The 26,100-nt window shown below is 47.0% G+C and overlaps 1 protein-coding gene across 2 annotated transcripts in view; it reads right to left on the reverse strand.

Annotated features, from left to right (window-relative positions):
- The window catches only part of TCERG1L (transcription elongation regulator 1 like), a 41,556-nt gene that overhangs the window by 11,161 nt on the left and 4,295 nt on the right, over positions 1–26,100 (reverse strand). For both annotated transcript variants that reach the window (XM_071749712.1, XM_071749711.1), the window contains exons 4-8: positions 21,906–22,085; positions 7,179–7,304; positions 4,608–4,702; positions 3,606–3,694; positions 3,023–3,177 (exon numbers count right to left, since the gene is read on the reverse strand). In XM_071749712.1, coding sequence (XP_071605813.1) covers positions 3,023–3,177; positions 3,606–3,694; positions 4,608–4,702; positions 7,179–7,304; positions 21,906–22,085 — 645 coding nt within the window. The remainder of the gene's footprint in view (positions 1–3,022; positions 3,178–3,605; positions 3,695–4,607; positions 4,703–7,178; positions 7,305–21,905; positions 22,086–26,100) is intronic.

Below are 26,100 nucleotides of genomic sequence, written 5' to 3' on the forward strand. Positions count from 1 at the left end.
TCTCCTGACAGGCTCCATCCTTTGGCAGTTATCTTCCCATGAAACCATGAAGCAGAGCACTGCCCTGACCTGATGGGCTATCAAGCTCAGTGCTGATTAATTAAATCATGCAGCTAATCCCAGCCATGTTGTGAGTTCTGGCTCATTTTCCAGAACAAAGAGGAAGCACCAGCAGTTACCTGGTGAGTTAAAGCCTTGTCAATCCCTTGGCCACATGCAAAAAACTGATTTGCAATTTTGTCCTGGTACCCACATGTCACACAGAATCCCCTATGATTGCTGGGGAATTCATACTTTGGTCTGAATGCTAAAGGGTCCAAAATATTTGTGGGGACAGAGGAAACTAAATTCTGGATCTGAATTGGGATCATACCAAGTAGGAATCAACATGGCATTTTCTGTCAGTTTTCTTTTAGTTGGCTGAAAAACTAATGTCCTTAGACTAACAAACCAGTTAGCAGGTGGAGGAATAGGAATAAAGATTTTTTTTCTCAGTTGGAATAAGATAGAAACACTTCAAGGAATCTTTGAGGCGAAACAGGGCTACTTTGGTGAGTCTGTCTGTACAGAGACAGAAGAGTGATGACAACAGGGACAAAGAGAGAGCTCTGCCCAGAAGATTTTGCACACAGGAGCAGCTCTGGAGCCAGGTGAGAGAGTTGGGGGTGTTCAGAGAGGAGAAAGCTGCAATGGGGAGACCTTAGAGCACCTTCCAGTGCCTGAAGGGGCTCCAGGAAAGCTGAGGAGGGACTTGGGACAAGGGCCTGGAGGGATGGGATGAGAGGGAAGGGTTTTCAACTGGAAGAGGGGAGATTTTGGTTACATATTAGAAGAAATCGTTTAGTTTGAGGGTGCTGAGCCCCTGTCCCAGGTTTCCCAGAGAAGCTGTGGCTGCCCCATCCCTGGCAGTGTCTCAGCCCAGGTTGGATGGGGCTGGGAGCATCCTGGGCTATGGGAGGTGTCCCTGACCATGATTAGATGAGCTTTAGGTTCCCTTCCAACCCAAAGCAGGCTGGGGTTCTAAAATGAATGTGTGCAAGTCCTGGGAACTCCATCTCTGTCCCTGTGCCTGGCTGGGGTCAGGGTCCCTGATCCTGGGTGACATCCCCGTGGGTGGGACCAGGCTGGTCCTGGTCCAGCTGCAGCTCCTCCATCCTAGGGGCTGGCCTGCTGGGAACCCATTACTGCAGAGCCACGACATCTCCATAAATCTCCCTAAGAACTAATACTTTGTGGAGGCAGAGTAATTGATAAATTGACAAATGAGTAATTTTTCATTTCTGCCTGAATTACAAATGCACTTGATCTTTCAGCTGAGCAATGCTCAGATAACCTACAGCTCCATGGGAGTAACTACACTTGCCAACTTTTTTTGTGCCTTTGATTTAAAAATTCCAATTAAAACTCAGCAGCAGCAACTAAGCTAAACAAATTTGGCAGCCATTGTTGCAAACACACAGCTCATTTGTGTTATTTATTTACTGGAGATTACAAGCCAAGAGAAATGGTAACAAATAACTCCTTTCACCTCAGCAGCTAATATATACTAATTATAACCTGACTGTTTCCAACACTGAGCAACTGCAAGTCCCAATTAAATCAAAGAAGACGAAGACTATTAGCAACAATGAAAACCATGGTCATAAAGACTGGTGCATGAATCAAATCTTGGTGGTACTTAAAGACAATAAATAAAAAGGATGGAACACACAGCAAAAACCCCACAAATTTTTGAAGGGGCACATATCAACCATGACTTTAGGCTCTTCTCATTTATTAATTATAGACCATGAACAAGGACCCTTGGTTGGCCATCATTCCCCCTTGTCAGTAACTAATTGATCTTTCAGTATATCCTGCAACAAACTTATGCCACGTTTTTCTCTTCAAGACTGAACTTCAGCATATACACTTTGGAATTATCAGATATACAGCTCGTGTCATTCCAGCCAGACACAAAAATTGTGTCTGTACAAGCAGCTGGTATAAATTCCAGCCCATGTAATGACAGTGTGTGATGACAAGGGCTGCACTCTCTGCAGCTCTGCCTCAGTGACCTCCTGCTAACACAGCAACCCTGATCACAGCTCACCCTGCTCCACACCCCGTGTCCAGCCCCTCTTTTGGGGTGCTGGGCTGGGGGCTGTGCCCGGGGATCCCTGTACCCCCATGGCTGGAGTGTGAAGGGCAGGGCACCCCCCGAGACCTGGGAGCTTTTTAGTTGTCAGGTACAACACTTTAAAGGAATGACAAAAGTCCCTCTTTTTTCCCCCCTCTCCATATTTTTCTATGGAAAGGACACGTGTGGGCTGAGCAAGGGTCTCCAGTGACAGTTCTGTAAAGCAGAACATCCATGAACTGTAAGTTACTGTTACAAGCAGCATTTCAGACAAGTACCGGGCATCTGGGTATCCTGCAGCACCAGCAGGTCTTACCAACACCATTCCATAGGAAAGGAAAGGGAAAGCATCAGGAAACAAACTGCAGATGATGAGCAAGGCCAGGGCTGTCCTTTCAATTCTCTTTTGCACCCGTGTATCTGACACTTCTGTTTAGAAGCTGCCTGACAGGGTCAGGCTGAGATGGAAGCACCCAGGTTTCCACCAAACCTTTTACCACTCATTAGAGATTTACTACTGGGATTCACCCCACCTCTTACCATTGGCTGGGGAGTGATTAACTACAGAGTATCTGCTTTTGCCTAACAGCTGAATAATGCACTGCCAACACATCCCTAATGTACGTCTTGGAAAGAAAGGCAATAAAACATAAAGACAGCACCTGCTGAGGTCTGGGTTGTACACCCAAGATTCACCCAGTACAAGAAGCCACCTGTGTCTGCATTGCCAGTGAGAAGACTCCATCCCCAGCTCAGTGGAAGTCAGGATTTCACAATAAACCCCAACTTCAACACCAAATCTCCAAAGGAACCCCCTTCTAATTACTTTCACTCAACGTGTTTAGTGACCAGGGTCATTCCTCGAGTTTAAGCAGAGGCAAATAATCCCAGGCCTTTAGTTACTTGCTGCAGCCTCCAGCTTGCGCTTGTGAGGAGGATCCTCGATGATGCGATTGATGTCACCGCGGTGCTTCAGGTCCCCTGGCTTCTCCCAGACTGACAGCTGCATTGTAGGGTTGAAGAAGAAGACCCGGTCATCTCCAGTCCAGACTACACACCTATTCCAAGTGATAAACTATGCTTAGATAATGCCAGGTACACCCAGATACAAGCAATTCACCCGCAGGGTGAGTCTCCTTCTCAGGCTGACAGCCCCAGGCCCTGCCAGCCCATGCCTCGGGTACAGAACCTCTCTCCATATCAATCAAATGGCATAGAAATGGTCTGAACACCCAAAAAACCCCAAAAATCCAGTAGCAGGTGAAATATTCTATCATGGAAGGGAGAAACAACCAGGTCAACAGGAATGTTGTGGTGCTCACCACAGACAGCACATTCTGATGTGCTGGACCTGGCAGCAGGTGGGCATCACCCAGAGGACCAGGAGGGGATGAACCCACCAGGGCTGCACATCTCCCCCTCCCAGCAGCCCACCAGGGAGTGCTGGGCAAGGGCCAGGGCCCTGGGGACCATCTGCTCTGCTTACCATGGGGATCCTGGCACTGGGGTGGATGCCACCGGCTTGCTGCCGCTTGACGCGCTGTCACCCTCCTTCACCAGCTTAAAGGAATGATCCTTGAGAGAGAGAGAGGAGCCAGCAATTAAAGCTGGTGCAGAGCCTGTTGGTGCCACACAAATCACTCTCTTTAATACCAAGTGGACTAACCCCAGGCCCACTGTTCCACCAGCAGCTTTATGAACAAGCAGCAACCCGGAGAACAGCCCAGAGCGGTGGGAATGGGGCTGGGGAGGAGGCACGGGGGGAAGGCAGGGATCTGGCTCCACGAGGCACCAAGACATGAGAAGCACGTTCTTAATTAAAAAGTAATAAAGTGTATGTCCAGAGGTCTTCATCTTTGGCTTGGAGAGAGCCTGGAGACAGCGGCGTGAGCGGAATGTACCAAAGAAAAATGAACTGCAGAGCAGCTCAGGTCCTGCTCCAGCAGCCCCAGCTACACACTCCTGCTCCAGGGGGGCTTCCAGCATCCCCCCCAGCTGCCTCCTCAGCCCCAGAGGTCCCCCCCTTGGGTGGAGGGTGCCCCCTTTTAGCTTTAGCCTTTTCCGTCAAGTCTGCACAGGCTGTGCAGGAAGCTGATACTTCCATTCATTGCAGAGAGCCTGGGAGTGTTATTTAGTTTTCCTTTACATCATAATTCAAGCTTTTTTAGAAAAAGCTGATGAAGTTACACAGTTAGTGCTGCCCATCTGTAAGCTGCACGTGACATTGCTTCTCCTTTTACATTCATTTCAATTGCAATTATCTGCTAAGGAGGGCTACAGAAGTGCCCAGCATCCTCAGTCAGTAACACCAAGAAGGTCGGGGAACAGAAAAAAACCAATCCCTCCTTGCCCCTGGGGCTGATGGTGTGAGAAGCAGCAGGACATCCATGAGGAAACCCTGCTCTGGGCAGGGCCAGCCCCAGCTCCACAGGTCCCAGCCACCACCACAAGGTTTAAAGAGGTTTTTAGAAGAAAAACCATCCCAGACCTTATTGCCATGGCTCTCCACAGGGACACCCTTCCTCTCTGTGTGTAAAATCAGGGTGGGTGGGCAGGAGGGTCTGCTCCGTTCTTTGCCATTGTCTGCAAGGGGAAGAGATTTATTTTTAGTGTGCAATGAATACAGCAAACCCAAACTGGCAAAACACCCACCAAAGCACTCCCTGGGCTGCTGCAGGAGCAATAAGGAAAGCCCAAAAGGCAGCAGCTGGGACAAACAAACCTAACAACAAGAAAAAAAGTAATTTTCACAGTAAGATGTATTCATAAAGACAACTTTCTATTTCTTTAAACTGTTTGGGGATGAGGCTTTTTGTTTGGTTTTGGTTTTTTGGGTTTTATTTGGTTGGTTGGTTTTTGTTTCCTTGTCAACGTTGCTGAGCAGCATGGTATTTCTTGGCATTTCCAGCTCTTGACTCTTCTGCTCATGCTCTGAAATAGTCCCTGAAGCAGCAATGAGCCCATGAGCTGCTGATGGAACAAAGTGCTGCCCAGATTCAGTCCCTCCCCAGGGACAGGAGAGGAGAGGAGAGGAGAAACACACTGACATGGAGCAGTGCACTTGGGGAGCAGTGATTAACTGACCTGGGATTTATTCTTCCCTTTAATAGGGAAATGACACTAAACACAGTCTCAGCTCTGCTTCTTTCTCTTTCTAACTATTTCTATAGTCCCTGGGGAAAAAAACTTTTATTATTGTTAGAATTTTGATTCTTTTATAGTCTCCATTATCATGTTGGTTTAAGAAGTAGCCAAGTTCTTTCACTTGTGTATATTCATAAGCACACATGCTTGGGGAACAAGAAAACACATTTACCTGGCTATGCAAGCATTAACACAAATAAATAAATGTCAGCTGGCAGCTTTAAACAAACTGTTGCACATGCAAAATTCAGGAGGGGATTTTCCCACAGGCAACGCTGAAGAAGGGAGTCAGGAGACAGCCCCAGCAGCTCTGGTTTGATGCAGAGGAAGGTACAAATCATGGTGTAAACCTCTGCTGCTCTTGCCCAGGTTGTTTCTAAGTGAAGATTGGTCTGAAATAGAGCATGGAAATAGCAGTGGGGCCCCAGCAGAGGTCTTGGGGCAGCTGCTCTCCCTGACCTCACACACCTTTGCCTGGAGACACTCTGTGATCCCACTGCCCTGGGATACCTCTGCTTTCCTTCCTCCTAGGAAAAGCTCCCTCAGAGCATCCCACGAGGAAAGCTGAAGCTCCAGGGAAGGACCTGGGTGCTTCTGCTCTGCCCATGCTGGAGGACAGCCAGGAAGATGTGTGTCTGCCTTCCCCTGGCAGTTCAGGTTTGCTCTTCTCCCATTAATCAACCTTTTAACCCCACTCTTTAACTCAAGTGGACAAAATAAACTGCAGTCTGCCAATTATTAAGCCACCACAGCAGACTTCCAACATAATCACACAGGGGATTTCCTGCCCTTAAACTCAGCTGCCTCATTACCACCTTGCTGTAGTGCTGCTGGAGGTCGGGCTGGAGATGGGAGGAGGAAGAGCTTTGATGAAGGAGGCTGCTCTGGCAGGTAGGGAGACATGAATAATTCACAGTGTGAAAAGTACAGGTGAGCAGCAAAACTGTTCAGGGTGTATCACAGAGGATGCAGGGGCACCATCATCCACACCCGATTAAAAAAGCAGAACTGGAGAGGGAGAGGGAAGGAAGAGGGATGAGGGACAAAAATTCATTCACTCTGGAAGTTGCTATGGAAAAGAGCGAATAAAAAATTGCTTTGCAGAGGTATCCGGAGGCCAGATCTCCATTAAACTCCAAGAAAATTTAAGCCTTGGACTCTAAATGTTTCAGAGAATTGGATTTACTCCAAGCACACCCACCTACAGACTCAGCTTTCAGTATCCCACCACTATCTCTGCAGGTCAGTTCTGTCTCTCTCCTCACAACCTGGTTGCTTTTTGTTTTTAAGATTAAGATTTTAAGAAAACCCACAATTTCAGTTTCCAACAAGCTGCCCAGCTCCTGACTTCACAACAGCACTGTATGAGGAATTTCACATTATCAGGGAAGACGTTCATAATTTCCTATCAAAATCAGATTGCTTTTTGATTGTGGTTTGCAGCACATATTTGGGAATCTAAATAAAGCCACGAGATTCCTCCAGCTTTTGGGAATGGCATTTTATCCCCTCTCACAGTAACACACACACATCCCCACGACACAGCATAAAGCATCCTTGGAGGTTTCAGCCAAAAAGGCTCTGTGGAGCAGCTACCCAAAAGATCACCACATTACCCTGGTAATGATCCTCACCACCACTGTCCTGGGGAAGGGAAAGCCCAAGGACATATCAGACACTTGCCTTTTTTTTTGTAGCATCCAATGCAGAGTTGGTGCCAGCTCCAGGCTGGGCAGACAGGACCTGAAGCCCTTGGGGATGCACTAAAGCAAACAGCACAGCATTGGAGCTGAGTTTTTTTGGGCTCCCCCCCACTCGTAGGCAGTGTGGGAAGCAGGGCATGGCAGGGAGCACACAGACACACAGCATGTGCTGGGGGAGCAGGATGGGCACACAGAAACACAGACACACACACCTGGGAGAGCTGCATCCATCAGGTTGGTGGCCATGAGCGTCACTGCCGGCGCAGCCACCGCCCTCACCCTGGTGACTTGTGTAGGCAGCAAAGGACCCACATGAGCATCCAGTCTGGAGGCAGAACCTGCATGCAAACCAGAAGGACACTTTTTGGTTTGTTTGTTTCCCCGGTAAACAAAAATGCCCTGGAAAAGCTCCCTTTGCTTCCAGCCGTGTTTCACAGAACATTCTCTAACCTCCTGCTAAGCATTTCCTCTCATTTGCACATTTAAAACAATCCTGGGGTGAGGTTCTGGTCCAGGCTGCCCACAGCATCCATTGACCCTCAGCAAATAACCCTCAGTGTCATTTTTAAATTAACAAAACCCTGACCCTCAAACCAAGGATCTGCAGGGTCATATTAGTGCTTTCAGAAGAGCTTACAGCAAAACCAGTTTTCTCATTTAAGTCTGAAAAGCACACGTCCCATTTCTACACATACCCTATCAGAACAGGTGAGAGGCCCCAGGGACCTACAGCAGCCCAGAACAAAGCAAAATGGGCAGCAGGAGATGCTCCCAGATCCTTAACATCAAAGGAGAGGGGAGACCAAGCAGCCCCGTGCTGCTCTGGCCACCTCCTCCCTGGGACAGCAGCACAGGGACCGGGAGGCATGGGGAGGATTAACTGCAGGCAGAGCAGGGAAAACACCAGAAAAGGAAACCCTTCATTGTTTCATTGTTTTTCTTTTTGCCATTAAATTAGAGGAGAACATCCTGCAAGACACAACCACTAGCACAGTAATTACCCTACAAGGTACTGTTATAGATTTAGTCCATATTTTCTTTGAAGAAATAACAACAAATAAAGCCCTTACACAGAGCAGCAGGTCAGGGTGATGGGTGTTCTGCTGCCTACAGCATGGAATTGCCTCTGGAGGCACTTGTAACCTGGCCAGCTCTAAGCAAGACACTGAACCATTTTCCTGCTCTAGACAATATTTGGACCTCAGGCAACAACTGTTTCTTTTCTTCTCCTTCTGTCAAAGCCCCTGGCAAAAGTATTAACTTTGATGAGCTCACTCACTTCATAAAGAAAGGCTGAGGAACCACCAGTCCCACCCCTGCCATCTGAGGTGCCTCTAATTACAGGGAGCAATGCAGAGCAGGCTCACACCAGCCCCCCCAGCTGCACAGGGATGCCCAGCAGGACACAGGAGTGAACAGACTGAAATTCAGGTCCCCACATCCCTGGAGACCATTTCTCAGGCTAGGATTTCCATCTGCAACTTAGATGTATGTTTGTACACAATTCTCTCCATGACTCATACTTCACAGAGCAAGAGTTGTTTGGTTTTCTTTGGCTTTTCAAGTTAATGTCAATAAAAAGGGAACTTCCATCCTCTCCCTTCCCTGAGCCATCAGACAGACTGAAGTGGGATGTCCTCTCCTGCTCTCCCCTGATGCTGCTGAGCATCAGCTGCCTGCAACAACACGCTCAGGAAAGGCTGTGCAGCTCTTTGGAATTTATCCACAATGACCACTGTGCAAAGCAACAACAAATACCAAGTACTGGAGATGAGCCCAGCCGGGCATCTCTTGGCTTCTCCTCTTCCACCTTTCAATCTGCCAAGCAGGAAAGGTTCACAGCCCAGCCCTTGGGCTGCTGAAGATCTCCTGGGGGGACAGGGAGAGACCCCCAAGACTGGAATGATTTTCATAAGGTGCTTAATTATCTCCCTGTCATTAGTCTCACACCACTGGAGCCAAGCTCTGCTCCTCTGGTTACCACGGCCTGTGCTGCACGGGGAGATGTGACTTCCCATTATATAATTTCAGCTGCTTCTTTATGTTGATTTATTGCCACATGCAGGAAACATTAAATTATCAGTGCATCTTCTGATGGGATGGAAGCAATTAACTCCCAGCTTCCACCCATACCGGAGTCGAGCAGATCCAGATATACACACACATATATATTATTTCATACATGCAGATCAAGTGCAACTGCTTAGTTTAATTATATCTGATGCTCACCAAATAATCCTGAATGATTTAAGGCAATCATAACCTTTAAGGAATAAATATTTATGCTTTCTAGTTCTTTGCACTCATCAGAAGCAGTGTTGGCAAGAGATGGATTTGGAATACAAATAAGCTCTGAGGATTGAGTTGAATGTCATGATCAGGATGAGGTTTTGGGGTGAGCTGAACATGACCTGAACTGGACTAACACCTAAACATGAACACAACACACACACTCGGTGCACTTCATGGTTAGGTTTAAGCACATTTTACTATAAAACAACATTGAGGAGGGGGAGGATAAAAGAGATCATCTCTGAAGTTTCTGATGATGGCTGGAGCCAAGCAGCCCTGCCCAGCAAGTCCTGCCCTGTGAGAGCATCTGTCCAACAAAGGCTATTTCAGTGCTGGTACTTACAAACCCAACCCACCTCTGTGCAACTGACACGGGGACATTGCCAGGACGAAGGAGGACAACAGCAGATGAGCAGAAGGCTCAGAAACCTGCAGATCCTCTGCTACTGATACACTGCCCAGATTTCCATCCCTGCTGATGGGACCCAGAGCTGGGGCACCTGGGGCTCTGCTGGGGGCTCCATGTCCCCACCCTCCCTTGCTGCTCACCCAGCTCCACGTCCCACCCCCTGCAGCCATGGCCATCACCAGGCACAGCTCCTGCACAGACCATACAACCTGTATTTTAATAATCTTTAATAAATTTAATCTGTATTTTAATAAAACACTAGTGTGTTTGCTATTTTTCAAGAGGCAAGTTATTTTTCAGCTGGACACTGCTGTCCAAATGGCACCCACAATCTAGATGGCCTCTGGAGGTCCCTTCCAACCCTGAGCATTCCATGGTTCTGGGATTCTATTCTAGCACCTTGGTTCCCTGCTGCAGCAGCAGCATTGTCACCCCCCTGCTTCACGGCAGGTTTTATTCCTGGTTGTTTGCATGGATGTTCACTGGGTGCAGAGAGGATCACCTTTGGTTTCTAAAGACAGAGAAACATTTCAGTGGCATAGAGCCCGAGAATGTAATTTTCAAAAGTCTGCCCATGACCAAAGAGTAGAAAACCTATTATCAGTGTAACTCTGTTGACTTCCCAGTCACTGATGCAACACTGAAAAGCCCCATCTCCGTAAGCAGCCCAGCAGGTACTCCCCAGACCTGCTTATTTCTGAGTCCAATGTGAGCTGCAATGATTCTTTTTTTACGTCCAAATTGAAATATAATGAGAATGCATTAACAAAAAGTATTAAATATTCAGTGCTCTGGCTCTGCTCAGGAAAGGCTTTACCCAAACTGTTCCAGAGGGACCCAAACAGTTCCAGAGCAAGGCAGGCTGTGCCTCACTCGTGCCATTTAGAGGAATTCCACTTCTGCATGGGAAACAGAAAAATAAATAAAACAACCAAATCCCAGCAAGCTAACACCAGAAATACCTGAAGTAAAAGACAACCTGTAAATATGAAATAAACCACTGATATTTAATCCAAGCCTTCCAAAGAGCTTTCCTCCCAGCAGCAGGTTTAGCACTGCTCACAAACTTGCCAACAATTCCTTATTTCTTACTGACAATGACCCCAAATGCCTCCAGACTCCTGCAGCAGCTGCACAAAGTGCTGTGAATTCTGGAGGGGAAATGATAGCATCAAGAACCTATAAACTTCCTTCTCTCAAAACTTTACTCAGAGTTTTCCTAGAGCTTCCTATTCCATCAGAAACAACACTTCAAATTTTGGCAGCATCATTTCTTTGGGCAGGATTACCCTGATTGCTTTGCAGTTCTTTGCCCAGGTTTCCTGTGGGTTTGTGTTTGAGTTTTCCTATTTTTAGAATTGTATATATATATATATTAAAAATATTAATGGTGATTGAAGATCTGTTCTGCTACTGTGCTGGAACACAGCACAGATCACAAATTCAATGACCTGGGATGGAAAATGGAAGAATGACAATGAGATAAAAGGGTGAAAGGTAATACAAAGGAAGAGCTCTCAGCAGCTCTGTACCTCCTGGCACAGCATTAGCTGGTTGATGAATCTGGCCACAGAAATTAATTTTTTTTTTTTTTTTTTTTTCAGTTAAAAATGGATAGTCTAGAAGCACTTGCTGTTTCATCACATTAACACATTGCCCTGTAAGGAGGGCAGAAAATGAGTATAGAACTTTCTCTCTTTGGTTAAACAAAAGCATGACACACATTTCCCCTACAGATCCACAGCCAGCTGTGTGCATGCAGAGCTCTGCAGCAGAAAGAGAACATGGAACACTGTCACCAGAAGGTGACTTTCTGAAGGGGACATCCCTTCTTCCTCCTCTGGGCTGGAATTCAGTTAAATGGTACCAAGAACACTCCCAGCCATCCCCTGCTCCATGGCACCTCACCCCCTGCTGCTGCCCTCCCTGCTCCTCAGCAAATCTCTGGAAATCTCTGCAGTGGTAATTATCAGTTATTTGGACCTCAGCTTTGGTGTGCTCTTTTCTGTCTGTTTCCCATACTTGGAAGTATTGGGAATATTTTGGTGGTTTTGGCATCAATCAATAATGGACATTACCTATGGGAATGTGCTGCTCTCCTCAGACCAAAGTCATTACTTCTTAAAATTCTGCTTGAAGACACAAACCAGCAACAGAAAGCAAATTAAACAGGGAACCTTTTAAGGTGCCAAAAAGGATTTAAAAAAAAATATCCTTCTTGAGCCAAACCAATCCATAGCAATGCAAACCTACTGGAGTGGTACGCCTCTGATTTTCTGCCAGCTACACAAACAATAGTTGTTCTGGGCTAGAAGTATTTTTTATCATTAAAGTTTAAAGGAACCAGAACAATTCACCAGATCCAAGCCAGCTGGGAGGTATAGGCAACGGCTACAGCCTTTCACAAAAATGCATTTCAAAAATATGCAAAGCGTGTGCTTAAAATTATGCATGCTGTTATAGTTCATTAAAGAGAAATTAAGGATCTTAAGAAAACAAATTTGTTTGGCACCTATTTTTTGCCTTTCCCTCATCAGCTCCCACCTCAGATTCATAGCAACCAGAGCAGGGACTGGTTCAACTGCAGCAAGGAATTGAATCCAAGCACAGCTCACCTGGCACCCAAACTGAAACACCCGAGGGGATGGCTGGGGAGAAATGTCCTCTCCCAAGGGCAGGAATCCTCTCTCTAAAAGCCCTCACAGGGACTGTCACACAGGCTCAGAACTCACCTGGCCCCCATATTTACAGCCAGCTCATATTTACAGGCAGCTTTGGGAACCTGGATCTTTCGTTGCCACCAGGTCCATCACTTCAAAGCCAGCAGTGGCTGCAACATTGCTCTGCTGTGGGTTTGGGTTTTTTTTTTTCACCAACCAAAGGGAGAACTGAAACCCAAAGACACCTGGAGGGGAAGGGCAGGACTGCCTGTGCAGCAGGGCTCCCAGCATCCCAAATGGACAGAACCAAAACCAAGAGTGTCTGGGTGCAGAGTTGCACCTTGTGCTCACAAATCCAGGGGACCAAGGGCACTGCTCAGCATTTCTGCTGCTGCAGTTGGTGGAAGGAAAATCCTGAGGGTGTTTTATTATTTTCTAGCTGGAGTTTCCTTGCCCATGAAGCACTGGCTTCATGTCAGTGTGTTTTCTTCAAGAAAGATGTAAACAAATTTTAATAGAAAAACAGCACAGTGAGGTGACTAACAGAAAATGGTAAAACTGTTAACACACATTTGTGATCTTATGGATTTTTATGTTTTTGTGTGCAGTGATCCCTCATTCTCCTAAAGATAAAAATCAAAACTAAATTATTATGTCAGATAATTGTCAGGTTTTTGTCACCATCAGTTTCAGATAATTAAGTGAGATACATTTTGGAGCAGAGCCAAACCCTGATATGATGGCAATTACCTCTATAGAGCCCAGTCAAGATCACACAGTGCTCTCCTCCTACATCTTCATTATCTCCTCGTTTTTAACCTAGGTCTTAAAACTATATACAGAGCTTTCAGAAAAACAGAACCATTGCTTTCACATCCCTGCCTAGCAAGGGTGTGCTTGGTGTCCTTCCCAAGCCAGAAGCTGCCTGGCATTGAGGGTGACACAGTCGAGAGCAAGACACCCGCACCCGAAGGGACCAACAGCCTGGTGTACAGGGGGGTTGGTGCCATTTATTCCTCCTGCACCTCCTCTTTTTCAGATGTTTGCTAGTTCTGTGGAACACAGTGGCATTCAGAAGACCAGGAGGAGTTCAAGACTCTCAGTTTGGGTTCCCACTTCCAAGCTCCTGGCGTTGCATTTCTTCCCGTGCTCCAACAGCGGCTTCTCCACTGCCAGCTTTGCACAAATTCCTGCTCCACACACAGCCTCTGGAACCATGCTCTGGGCAGCTGGCTTGTCCCTGAGGATGGATCTTGGCTGTGGTGTGTGCAATGGAAACAAGGCCTGGCATGGCCAGCTGGAGATGTGCCATGCTGGGGGACCTGTCCTGCAGAGCCAGCACACACCCTGCCCACCTCTGCTCACCAACCCCTCCATCCCGAGGGAAGGAAAGAAATTACTTTCTCCATATCCCTGAACAGACCAGAAACGTGGCCAGGCTGCCACAGCTGCCTGCAGCTCCTCAAGATGTCATTTCCAGCCACCAGGATTTGAACAGGACAATTGATTTTTAAGGAGGAGAAGAAAATCCGATTTCATCTCATTTCACGCAGGCAGATATTTACAAGAAACAAATCACAGAGACAAGATGGCTACAAATATTAGATTACAACCTGCACGAGGCTGGCATGCTTTAAATTACTTCACTACAACTCAAGCTCACAGCAGAAAACGTTTTCCTTCCGAAGGCTCCGTGCTGATATCGAGTACAGACTGCAACACACTGCAAAATAATGATCTGAAGGAAGCAGAGCAGAATCAGCCTCTTCCCTCCCGTGCTGAGACACATTTAGCAAATTGTTGGTGTTCCCCATCACCCTGAGCCTTACAGACCAGACAGGAGCAGCATTCAGGGAACCAGACACTCATCCAACACATCCCATAATGTGCTGCCAGGGCTCACCTTAAAAACAAGAGGGAAAAATAATCCTTTCAGCACAAACCCTTCAAAAACATTACTGACAGAGCCTCCAGGAAAGGCAACCCCAAGCACAGAGGTGCTTAACCAGAGATGAAGTTTGTCCCTTTCAGTACAGCTCCAGGGGCAAGTCCTGGGCTGCTCCTCAGCAGACACCAAGTGCTCTCAGCACTCCCACAAACTGTACTGAGCTTTGCTGAGAGCATCAAAACCACCTCCAGCTGAAATGACTCCCGGTTTGGGTTTTTTTGATTTCTGGGCTTTTTTTTTCAATTTCCAACAGGATAACAAAGATAGAAGTCAAGTCAAACACCACGTAAAACCCCGGAGCTGAAAAAGCAAATGGTGGAAATCCATGGTGCCATGGATTTTGTCACTCCTGAGGTGGCTTCCTGAACATCTGCACCAGCAGCTGGGAGCAGGGCATGGATCTGGTAGGGAGTGCTGGGACCCCAAAACCTGCTGCAGGCTATGATCCATCCCTGCAGGAAAGCCTCTCCTGTTGGGCTGGGCTGAGGCAGGACAGCAGCCTGTCCTCAGACCAGGCACCAGCACCCACCTGTAAAAATGCCAGACTAAACTTTGCTTCAGTTTGCCTCCATGTCTTGGAGATCCAGAGCCAAACCAGCGTGTTCCCCATTAGCTACTGATCTTTAGATTATGTAGCAGTGTAAGTAGCAAGGATTTAAATTCTTCTGGGTTCTCAGCTGGCAGATTACTTCCTCCCAGTCCCCTTCTCTCAAGGGCATGGTTGTGCCATTACTCTTTCACTCCTCAGTAGAACACAAATGAGATGTAACCGATGGCTCAGGGAGGTGTTTGAGCTGCTGTGTTTTCCTAGCAGTGGCTCCTCTGTGTTCCCAGGACTCAGCTCCAGAGCTCCACTGAGATGCCTTCAGGCACTGCTGGCTCCTGTTGCACCACAGACCGTGATGCAGCCCCCTCAAATGGGAAGGAAAGCTGACAGCAGATTTTTGGCAAGTTTTGCAGTGCAGAAGCACCCAAGCTGGGTGACCTCCTGAAGCCATGAATGTGACAGCCTCAGAGGGTAAAGGGCTCCTTTTCAGTCATTAATGGGATTCACCATCCCGTACACACTGGGAAGATCAGGTACCCAGAGCCAGGAGGAGTGATTTATGCAGCTCTGGGCATTTCACAGGTACCCAAGTGCCCAGGGCTGAGCACGGGGGTTCCTCAGGCAGAAGGAGCACCAAGATCTACCCAAAAACACAGGGGGAAGGCTGAGTCTGCCCCTTCTGCACCCATCCTGCACCCGCCCTGCACCCATGGGAGCTGTGGGGCTGGGGACAAGGATGTTCACCTCACACCCTCCATCTCCTGCAAGGCTTCTCACTGCTCCTTGGCACAGTCCCACTTGCAAAATCTTCTGATTTATTTCCAGCCTGATGAAAACGAAGCACAGCATAAAATTTCAATCTTTTCCTTTAACAGGATGTAATTCTGAGAGAATACACTAAATTATGCAGTATCAAAGTGTCGGAACCTCCACTTCCTGTCATATCAGAGTAATTATTTCTGCATGAAGGAATCCTTTGTATTTCAGAGTAAAATCTCTGCATACTTATTTCTAGGAGGATTTGAGTTATAAATTAGGTGTGGAATTTTTAAACTAGTAAAGTGGAAACCAGAAATGTGATTCTCCCTTGTATTTTCAATTCTTGCATGATTCTTATGATGACATCTGAGCCCAGATTAAAAAAAATGACAAGTTCTTAAAATCACAGCAGGGAAGCTGACACAGCACAGGACTGGCAGGAGGGTTGTTGGTTTTGGTTTTTTTTTTCCCTGGAACTGGGAGGTTCTGCTCTGTTTTTTCTCTGCTCTCCAAAACAAACCCAAAGCAGAGGAACCCAGGGGCACTGGGGTTTGGGTCCTTCCCCCCAGCACCATCCTGGGCTGCCTGACACCCCCCACTGCTGGGACATCACCCCCTGCTCCATGTGCCAAAACCAGAACCACAGCTCCAATGAAGCCACTGACTCCTGACTCCTGAGTGGGTTAAAAACATCTGAAAAATGCTATAAATTTGTTTCCCACCATCCAAAAGGTTGAACAGGTATAGCTGTTCCACTGGAATAATAATTAATAATAACAACAATAATAATAAATAATAATAATAGTAATCTTCATGAATAATTATAATACTAGCAACTGTAACAACAACTGACAATAGTAGTATTAGTACTAGTACTACTACTACTAATAGTAGCCCTCCCACTCCCATGGTAGCCCCCTCAGATTCAGACTGAACACTGAGAACACCTTGGGTCAAATCCACACTATAGCTTCACCCTACAATATTTTAAAAAAAACAAACAAAAAAAACCCCCCAAAATAAACTGAGTATTATGAAAACTAAAAAAAAGACAGAAGCATTCATTCCTTTCTCTGCTCACTGCCAACACACTGAAAATCTTGTGCAGTGCAGGAGAAATGCTGGCAAGGTAACCTCAGTCCTGCTGCATCTTTCACACTTTGGGCTTTGGCAAAACCTGCTGCTCAGCACCACTCCCCAACCCTCACAATATTTCCTGTGGGTACCAATGAGCAGTTCAGGAAAGATGGCTCAGGGCCATCATACCTTGAATTATTTTGCATTGCAGCAACGTTAGATCTTAACTGTATTAAGCCTTGGCAGTGCCTGCGAAGTTCCTAATGCTTTAATTGCATAAATAAATTTAAGGCAACAACAACAGCAGTCATTAAAGCAACGTGCTCCTTCAGCTCTCATTTAAAGCTCTTGGTCCCACCCAGTGATTCTCATCCCCACATCTCCTCCTGGAGGGGAGCTCTCCAGTGGCTTCTTCAGACTATTACATTCTCTTCACAAGTCTTCCTCTCAGTCAATCTGATTTTTCTTTTCTTCAAAGGCTTCTGCTCCACTCACATTATCTGAACTTTGAGATTCTGCTTTAAGCTACAGAAATCTCAATTAAATTTGAGCCTGCAACAGACAAAAACACGAAGCAGGAGAATCCCTTGTCGAAAACCCTCTTGAGGGGAAATGGGATCCCTTGAAGCTCATGAGGAGAAGCTGAGCTGAGCCAAAATGAACAATTTGAGGCAGGGTCTGGAACACACACCCTGACCCACAGCACTACCCCCCTGGGAGGATGCTTGAGAAACACTGATGGCAAAAGAGCCAGAGCAGCCACATCCCCCCAAGGAAGGGTTGGACTTGATGATCTCAGAGGTCCCTTCCAACCCAGCCGATTCTATGATTCTATGAAGGGTTCAAACCTGCTGGGACAGACACTGAAATGCTCAGAGAGTTGGGCAGACGCTGCACAGGGGATGGAGGTGAAGGAGTGAGCAGTGTGCTGGCAGCTCTGTGTTGGTAACTCCTGTGATAGCAGCTGCCCAGGTCTCTGCCACTCACTCCTCCCCTGGACAGGGAACATCCATGCTGGGGGGGTTAACAGTGGAAATGCTGATACTCACACCTGAAATCTGGTTAAAACTCTCTCCATCAGTGCATTTTTCGAAGGGAAAAAAAACCCACGCCTTGTTTTCAGTTAAATATATAGTAAATTAAGTCTGACTTTCATGACATTTACCAAGCAGATAGCTGGGCATGAATGAAACTGTGTGGGTTGCTTGTCTTTTCTAACTACCCCAAGAAATATCTGATTAAAGTTTTTTTTAAGCTGTCGTCAGTATCCTGGCATTATACTCAAGACACTGAACCAGTTTCTTCTGGTTCCCACTAGAGAAAACTGCTGCTTATCCAGGAACACAGCAGAAAAGCAGCAGAACCAACTTGCAGCTGGTACCAGTGTGCCTGTAGGATTCTTGCAGCGGACAAAATGACGTTTCACAGCAGTAAAATAAAAAAAGCCCTCTGCAAGTGTCTTTCTATCCCATCAGAATATCTTGCCATCTACTTCGAGTTAAATCAATGATATTCCAGGAAAAGGATGACTAGAGGTGTATTTTCATACGGACACCCAAGCTGGGCTCAGATGAACACCCCGTGAACCCCTGTCTGTCTGTCTGTCTGTCTGTGCATCACCCCCAGCTCTGCACACCCACACAGCACCATCAACAAATGCACCATGAGTGACCTGAGTTTCCCGTGGGGGTGGTGTCAAAAATCTGCACTATCAGAAGGTTCCACCTGTTCTGCATCTCCTCCTCCCTCCATCTGCTTTGCCTTGGGCAGCTCCTCTCCCTCCAGCCCCCAGCTCCTCCCCAGGGACAGAAAGGAGAGAGCTGGATTTTCCCACAGCAAACATCTCAGGAACCATCATCCTGTTTCCTAGAGAGCCTTGATTGGGCAGCTGAGCACTTGCAGCTTCCAGCAGAGATTTACTGCCCAACAGCAGAAGAAAATTGATACTCATTTAACTGTGATCTCTGGCATTATTTATCTCAGAGACCCACGGCTCGTCCCCGCCTCCCTCCTGCATGCCAGCACAGATAGCAAACCCAAAAGTAATTTTATGCTGAATATTAGCTCAAGTAGGAAGTTATCACTTTAATAACTATAAACATTCATTTGCTTGCCTCGTTACACAACATTAAAGCTGGGCACATCATTTACAACATGCTTGTTAGAGCTGCTCAGCATTCAAAGTCAAGCCTCCTCCACAGAGCCTCCTCCTGCCAGACACAGAGGACACCCAGGAAGGGAAAGAAAAGCTTCCTGAGGAGACAAACACTGCCCTTCTGCTTGGAATATCTCAATATGCCCATTAGCTTTCCCATCAACACTACTTCTTGTTCACCTGCAGGCTAGGAATTCCAGCTAGAGGTTCCTAAATAGCAAATGCTGAGTGGATCATACACTGACAGGAGCAGTGCCTGGGACACAGAGAGATGTCACCTCCCTCCACCTCCCTTGGGACAGCAGTAAGGAACAGGGAAGATGTTTTGCCAAGCTCAGGGGTATCCCAGGAACCCCAGAGCTCCTGCTGCCTGTCCCTCTGCAGAGCTGGCACATCACCTCCCTGTGCTGGGAGGGGAAACTGGTGCTCCCTAAACACACCTTAAAAGAAAGTGGGTAATTGCTGCTGTGAAAGTGTTTGCCATAGCAGAACTTGCTCACCAAGCAAGCAGGCAGAGCCAGGAAAGAGCTGTGGAGAGAGGCTGGCACTAAGAGCTGCTTTTAGCACCTAATGGTGCTGGGCCGTTAAGGTACTGATAGGAAAAATACTCAGTCACTTCCCAGCTGGTCTGTGGCAGGCTAAAACATTAAGTTTAAACCATTAAATAATTCTGAGAGCAAGGGAGCAGGTGGCAAATGGTTTATATGGCAGATGGTGCCTTTTTTAATATTTGTACTCACTGCTAATTTACAGAGTCCATAACCACAGACTCATTTCTTACCCTTTTCACTCCAATAATTAAGAAATTGTATGTGAGAGTAAGAAAGCAAATACCCCCATTCTGAACCAGGAGCCATAAAAGTGGCGTTGGAGACTGCAGATATCCCATACCTCAGTTACTTCACACAACTCTTTATGTTCCCAAAGCTTATTGCATTGTGTGTTTAGGTTTTTTTGTTTTGTTTTATTTGTTGGGTTTGTTTTTTTTAACTCTTTAAGAGTCCTCTTGAAAGACGGGGCTTGATAGTGTTGGAAAATTCAGTTTTCCCTGTACCAGCAGGGCAAATAAGCACAAGGATGCAGCCCAGACCCCTGAGTAGCTGCATCACCACATGCTCCCACTTAGTCTTTATGTTTAATCTGGCACAAAACCCAAGTTAACAGCAAGGCAGACATTAAATATTTAAGGGACCATTTTGCCTGGTACATGTATGAGCAGAACCACCAGTGGATGAAAAAAGAAAGAAAGAAATAACCCACAGCAGAGCTCCAATAGCAGTGTTGAAACCCTCTCCATTTCACCTCATCCGTGTGAAAATGTTGTTCCTGTGCTCAGCAGAGAGTACAAGAGGATTTTCCTTTTGCATTCCATGGTGACATGGAGACACAGCCCACAGGTGACCAGAGACCACAATAGTTTCCTCAGCTTTAAATACAGGGCCTTTTGTATTTCTTCTGCTGCCATAAATACCTTGCATCACTAAACATTTCCAAGGCCAGAATGGTGCCAAACTAACACCCAACAACAGAAATGACAGAAGTTTCTCACATCAGAGCCCAGGGAGCAGTAAACCCACACCACCCACATCCCATCTTCATCTGCTGGTGCCCAGGGCCAGGGACCCAGTGGGACCCTTGCAGCATTAACTGACATGTTACTTTATAAACCACATGTGGATCACTGAAAACACAGCTGCCCCAGAGGCCACAGATGATGCTTTCTCCAAGAGGTGTTTCTCTTGAACACAAAGTGGTTGTTAATAAACACCAATGCCTGGCTGTGTTTCACCAGGTACAGCCTGTCAGGGTCACCGAGCAGGCTCCACCTGGAATCACCTGCACACTGGATAACGTTTCCTTGGTGCTTTCCCAGCCATTAACTCCCATGGCAAAAGAGACATTTCTTTTCCAGAGCAGAGCCCTGCCTCTGGCCTTCTGACTGCTTTTTCCTGCACTTCAGGTCAAACCCACAGATGTCAGCCCAGGCACAGAGCCACCTCTGCCCCAGGGGACAAGGATGCTCCCTCCCAGCCCAGCACCAGCCAGGCTGCTGCTTGTGGAGCTGGGGGTAGATAATCAAAACCCAGAGAGTGGTGAATCCAGAGCAATGCTCAGCTGAATCTCAGGCTTACTGTTCATGGAGTGGGCAGTTTCAAGCTTTTTTCCTAGAGGATTCCTCTGTATTCTGTAGGAGAACCCCCCTGGTGCCATCCTTCCTGGCAAAGCCTGAAATGCTTGAGGTTTATTGCCAGGGGTCAGCTGGCTCTGAGGCTCTGACCCAGCCCAGGGCTGGCAGGCTGCTGCCAGGGGGTCCTGATGCCTGCTCCACAGGAACAATAATTACTGAGCTGCCTCTCTCATGAACAGATCTCAGCTGAACACCAAAAATCATAACTGCAAACATTCTGCAAAATTCAATCTCACTGCGTCTTGCTGCGTTACACTTCAAGGACCAAAAAAATGGAATTTCAGTTTTTTGCTTAATTGGTACATGAGGTTTCTAAAGTGCTGCCTTAAGCATGCAAAGAGCAGCTTCAAAAATGATCCTGAAGCCCCCACACCAGCCCGACCTCCCCAGCAAGTCAGGGCTGCCAGCATCCTCCCCAGGTGCCACATGCAGTGGTTACACAAACCACACCTGAGCCTCTCAGGGAAACACAAACACCCTCCCAGTGTACTGAGAGTTATAAACACCCAAACAAACAAATGTTATTACATGTCAAGCAGGTACTTTTCATGCCACCACTGCAACCTGAGGCTCTACCACAAAGCCTTGGTGCCCTAGGGTCACGTTTCCTGACAGAAGTCACTTGGGTCACCAAGGATGCAGCTCAGCCCATCCCTGTCTGCACCTCCCAGTGACACAGACTGCAAACACACCCAGGGCTTTGAACTCTCTTTTAACACACAATTTCAGACAATCCTTCTGAGAAAATAATTTTCTCAGCACCTGAGAAAATAACCTGAATTCTGGGTGGCAGCAATGCCACCTCCATCCCCTGAATATTTCATTTAGCACCTCGGACACCAGCAAGCCTCAGCACCCCCTCTGCTGCCAGGCAGACCTGAGACCCCACCAGCAGGGACCTTACCTGGGAAGGGTGAAGGCAGGACTGGAATTTTGATAGGGGAGAAGGTGAGGACGTGGCAGGGCTGAACACCGGGGGCTGCAGGTCCCTGGGGAGGGTCGGGCTCCACTGACACCATGGCCATGGTGGCCAAAGCCAGGGTCTGGTTGCCACCGACGGCTTTAAGGCTGTTCTGGCAACCTCCTGTGGAAGGGTGAGATACAACAGATGTTATTTTTAATTGCAAACCAGTGGATTTAGGCAGGAGGATGTTCTCTGTGTGCTGAATTGCAACAGAAGTCTGCAACCTCTGCCAGCCAGGCCCCACTGTTTGCATGAGCCCCCCAGAGAGACACCAGATTTTGAATATATAATATATTCCCTAAGGGCTCTCAAAGCCCCTTTGATAATTCTTATTCCAGTCCCAGTCTGTGATCAGAACATTTTTAGCTATTAACACCCCATATATGTGAACACACCACTGTAACCCGGGGGAACAAGAGAGCAGTGAGTCATGTATTAACTGTGCAAAGTTATTAGACTTAAATGAAAAAAACCTCAGTAAAAAAGTTAGGTATTTGAATGCATTGGCTGGCATTTTCTTCAGCTCCCACAGACTCATAATGCAACAAGACCACCCTTATTCTGACTTTCCCTAAATTCCATGTTGCCTGATTTAAAGTCTGAATGGTTTTGTTCCTTGCTCTATTGACCACCCAGTGTCACCATCACCTGCTTCTCCTGTCACATGCATTAAAAAATTACAGCTGTTCTCCCATCCCGTGCATGAAAAATATCTGAGCTTTATGGGTTTTGTGTGCTGGTATCCTTCATCTTAGAAACACACCATGCAGACAACTCCCAGTGGTTTCACATGGGAGCTCAGAGGTTGTCCACCAAATCTCTGCAACCTTTACTTTCAGTCTAATGAGCCTGGGGGAAGGAAGACCTTTAGAGCTCAGCCTTGCCTAAATATGTTAAATAAACAAGAAAACGAGTAGCAAAAATCTTAAGGAGGAAACCTAATTAGACAAACACCAGCTGCTGCTCACTCTGCACTCAGCTATGTATTCAAAATTCAAGCAATCATTAGCTTATTATGTCATTTAGCAAATGCTTTCAGTTCATGCGGAAATCCTTCAGGCAAGAAGAGCCAACTGTAACTCTGGAGAAAAAAAAAAAATAAATTAAAAAGTGACTATTTGATCAGAGTCCTGGCTTCAGGCACCCCCTGGGTTTGCAGCAATTGATTTTCTGTGTCCACCTGGGCACTGGGCCAGTGTGACCACGGGGTGCTGGGGGGATGCAGACCCCTGCTCTGGGTAGGACCACCCAACCCAGCAAGGTGGGGAAGTTGCCCTTCCCCTGGGCAGCTCCAGAGCCCAGACACCCATCCAGGCTCTTCCATCCCACGCTGCCTTCTGACACCTACCAAGAGCTGACCAAGGGCTGGCTGTCTCTCAGCTGGCATTGGGGGAGAGGGGGTCAGGGGTTTTGGTAAGAATCTGGCTTTGGTTGCAGCCAATTAGGGCTCCTGAGGCTGTCTATTCCTCTAATTTTGGAAGCTTTGCTCCCAACTCTTTTTAAAGACTTATTTGTAAAAAAAAAAAAAAAAAAAAAAAATGTACTTCCCATCCCTGGCAGTGTCTCAGGCCAGGTTGGATGGGGCTTGGGGTAAACTGAGCTGGTGGGAAGTGTCCCTGCCCTTGGGACACTGGTCTGGGATTCTGTGAAAATCAGCTCTCTGCACGAGCAAAATGGAAGTCGAGCCTTTTCAGTGAGCATCACAAAAAAACTTTTATTTTTTTTATTTCTGCTGTATTTTTCAATGCCAAGAAGCATTCACTTGAAGCACCTGCACGTGCAGTGATTAAGAGGCACACAAGCACAGAAACATTAAAAGTTCTGATTGTTCAGCTGTGGATAAATGAAAAACAGATTATTCTGCCACCGTCACAGTGAAAATTAAAAAGAAATAATTGGTGTCCAACTAATCCAGCTGTTTATTCCAAGCTTATTGTTGATTCACCTGAGGACTAACACAGACCATTAGGTTAAAGCCTTGCCCTCCCAGAGCCTGCACTGACTTCTAATTCCAGCTATCGAGCAGCTGGGAAAAACCCACAAAACATCTTCTCTAACTCTTATGAAAACTAATCTTGTTGAGAAAAATTACTTTTCTACTGGTTTCCTACAGGGTATGGGAGCAGAAAGGTTGTTTACTTCTCATTTGATTCTTTTATTTTGGAGGAGAGGATGAAATTTCCCCAAAGAGCCCAGGAAAGCAGGAAAATAAAGTCAGCCTGAGCTGCTCGGGTAGCTGCAGCCTTCCACCAGCACAGATGAGTAACACTCCTGAAGCAGGGCTGCCTTATTAAACTTTCATCAATCCCCTCATTAAAGTTTCATCAGTCAGTTGAAAGAGAAGTTTTGGTGATTTCCCCACCCTTTGATGAAGTTCTCTCTCCCTCTCTCCTGCTAAATAATTCCACGAAGAAAGGACTACCCCTATAATTGTTAATACTTGATTTAAAAGCTGTTTTCTGGTGCCAGGGAGTCAACAGGACTGGTGCTCTCCAGCAGAACCAGGTGCCATTCCACTTGGGCACTTTCTGTCGGGTAAATGTACCTCTGAAAAACCAGCATGCAATCTAACACTAAAAATAAGTTTCCTTTCCAGAGTAAATCAAAGCCTGTATTTTTCAGCAGCTGTTCCAGTGGGCTCTGGGGTGCCCTCCTGCTGAAAGCCCTGGCTCCAGCCAGCATTCCAAATCAGGACAAACCCCTTCTCAGGGCATCCTTTAAACGATGGCCTCCAGCTCTGAAGATGGAGACACAGCTGCTTCTTGGTGACTCCTCTCCAGGCAAATCTTACACCACCCAGACTGGTGTGGACAGTGATCTCTGACCCCCCCCCAAGCTGGGTGAGCCCACCCTGTGCCTGCCCCATGCTTTGGGGGCTGCCACACAGCTCGGGGGGGTGTCCCTCCAGAATTTGAGGGATCTCTGGAATTTCACTTCTGTACCTGCCCCCAGGCAATGCCCCTCACCATCCAGTGACCCCTCCCATGCAATGACCCCCCCCTCATTCAGCTGCCCATGTCCCCCAGGCAATGCCCCCCCCTCATGAAATTGTCCCCCCTGCCCCATGCAATGCCCACCCCCATGCAGTTACCCCCTCCTGCCATTGCCCCCTGTGCCATACACACCCCCAGGCAATCCTCCCCCCTGTCCAATTGCCCCCTCCCTCCTACCCATGCAATTGCCCCCGTCCCATGTCCAGTTTGTCTTAATTTGGGTAGATAACCCAAAAAGCACAAACTCAATAAGCAAAGCAAACCCTTCATAAAGGCTGTGACTAACCCCAAGTGTTCCCAGAGCCTCCGTGGAGTGTTTGTCCCTGCAGTGCCTGAATGCTCCACAGATCAGGAGAGGTTGCAGAGCATTTCAGGAAGATTTGGGCTCCTGCAGTGCTATTCCTGCTCTACAAAAGGGGAGCCCTACCATGTGCACTTTAAATAAAATTTAAAAAATCAATTTTCAAGGCCCCCTTATGTGTACACCCATGCTTCAGATATAAAGCTTGTGTTTAGGAAATACAGACGGGAGACCTCTCCCATGGAGACCCTGTGTCATCTCTTTCAAACCTCTTAAAACCCACCAGAGAATGGAACCCCAATTTAGCAGGAAGCAGCCACGTTTCTTCATGGGTTTGTAATGCCTGCAAATAAACTGAAATCACCTAGAAAAATGTGTCTGTGTATGGATATAAATTCTGATGACACTTGCTCTAAAAAATATTGGTGTGAAGGCGAGTGGGATTAAAGGAAAAAGCATATTAATAGGAAGGATCAAAAATTTTGATCTGTACACAGGATCAGTAAAGCTGAAGTAATGTGGTGAAAGAATAAACGGGTGCTTTTCATTCTGGTATTTCTGATTTCACCACCAATGGATGAAAGAGCAGAAAGATTGCTTTTGAGCAAAGAGACACTGTGGAAGAACAGAGGCAGCAACAAATCTTTGCCTGAGCAGAAAATATCTGCTACTGGGGGAAAAAATAGAAAAAGAAAAAATGTAACCTATCTGGTTTAGAAGACTGGTTTCCTTCAAGGACAACAACACTGGGAGGTCTTCATCCCAGGCTGGGGATGCTTCCCTGGCTCCCCTCACCCCCCAGCCACTGCTGGAGCTGCAGCCATGGGCTCTGCTGGGGGGG

Source organism: Heliangelus exortis, chromosome 7 (genome assembly GCF_036169615.1).
Source record: "Heliangelus exortis chromosome 7, bHelExo1.hap1, whole genome shotgun sequence".
Lineage (NCBI taxonomy): Eukaryota > Metazoa > Chordata > Aves > Apodiformes > Trochilidae > Heliangelus > Heliangelus exortis.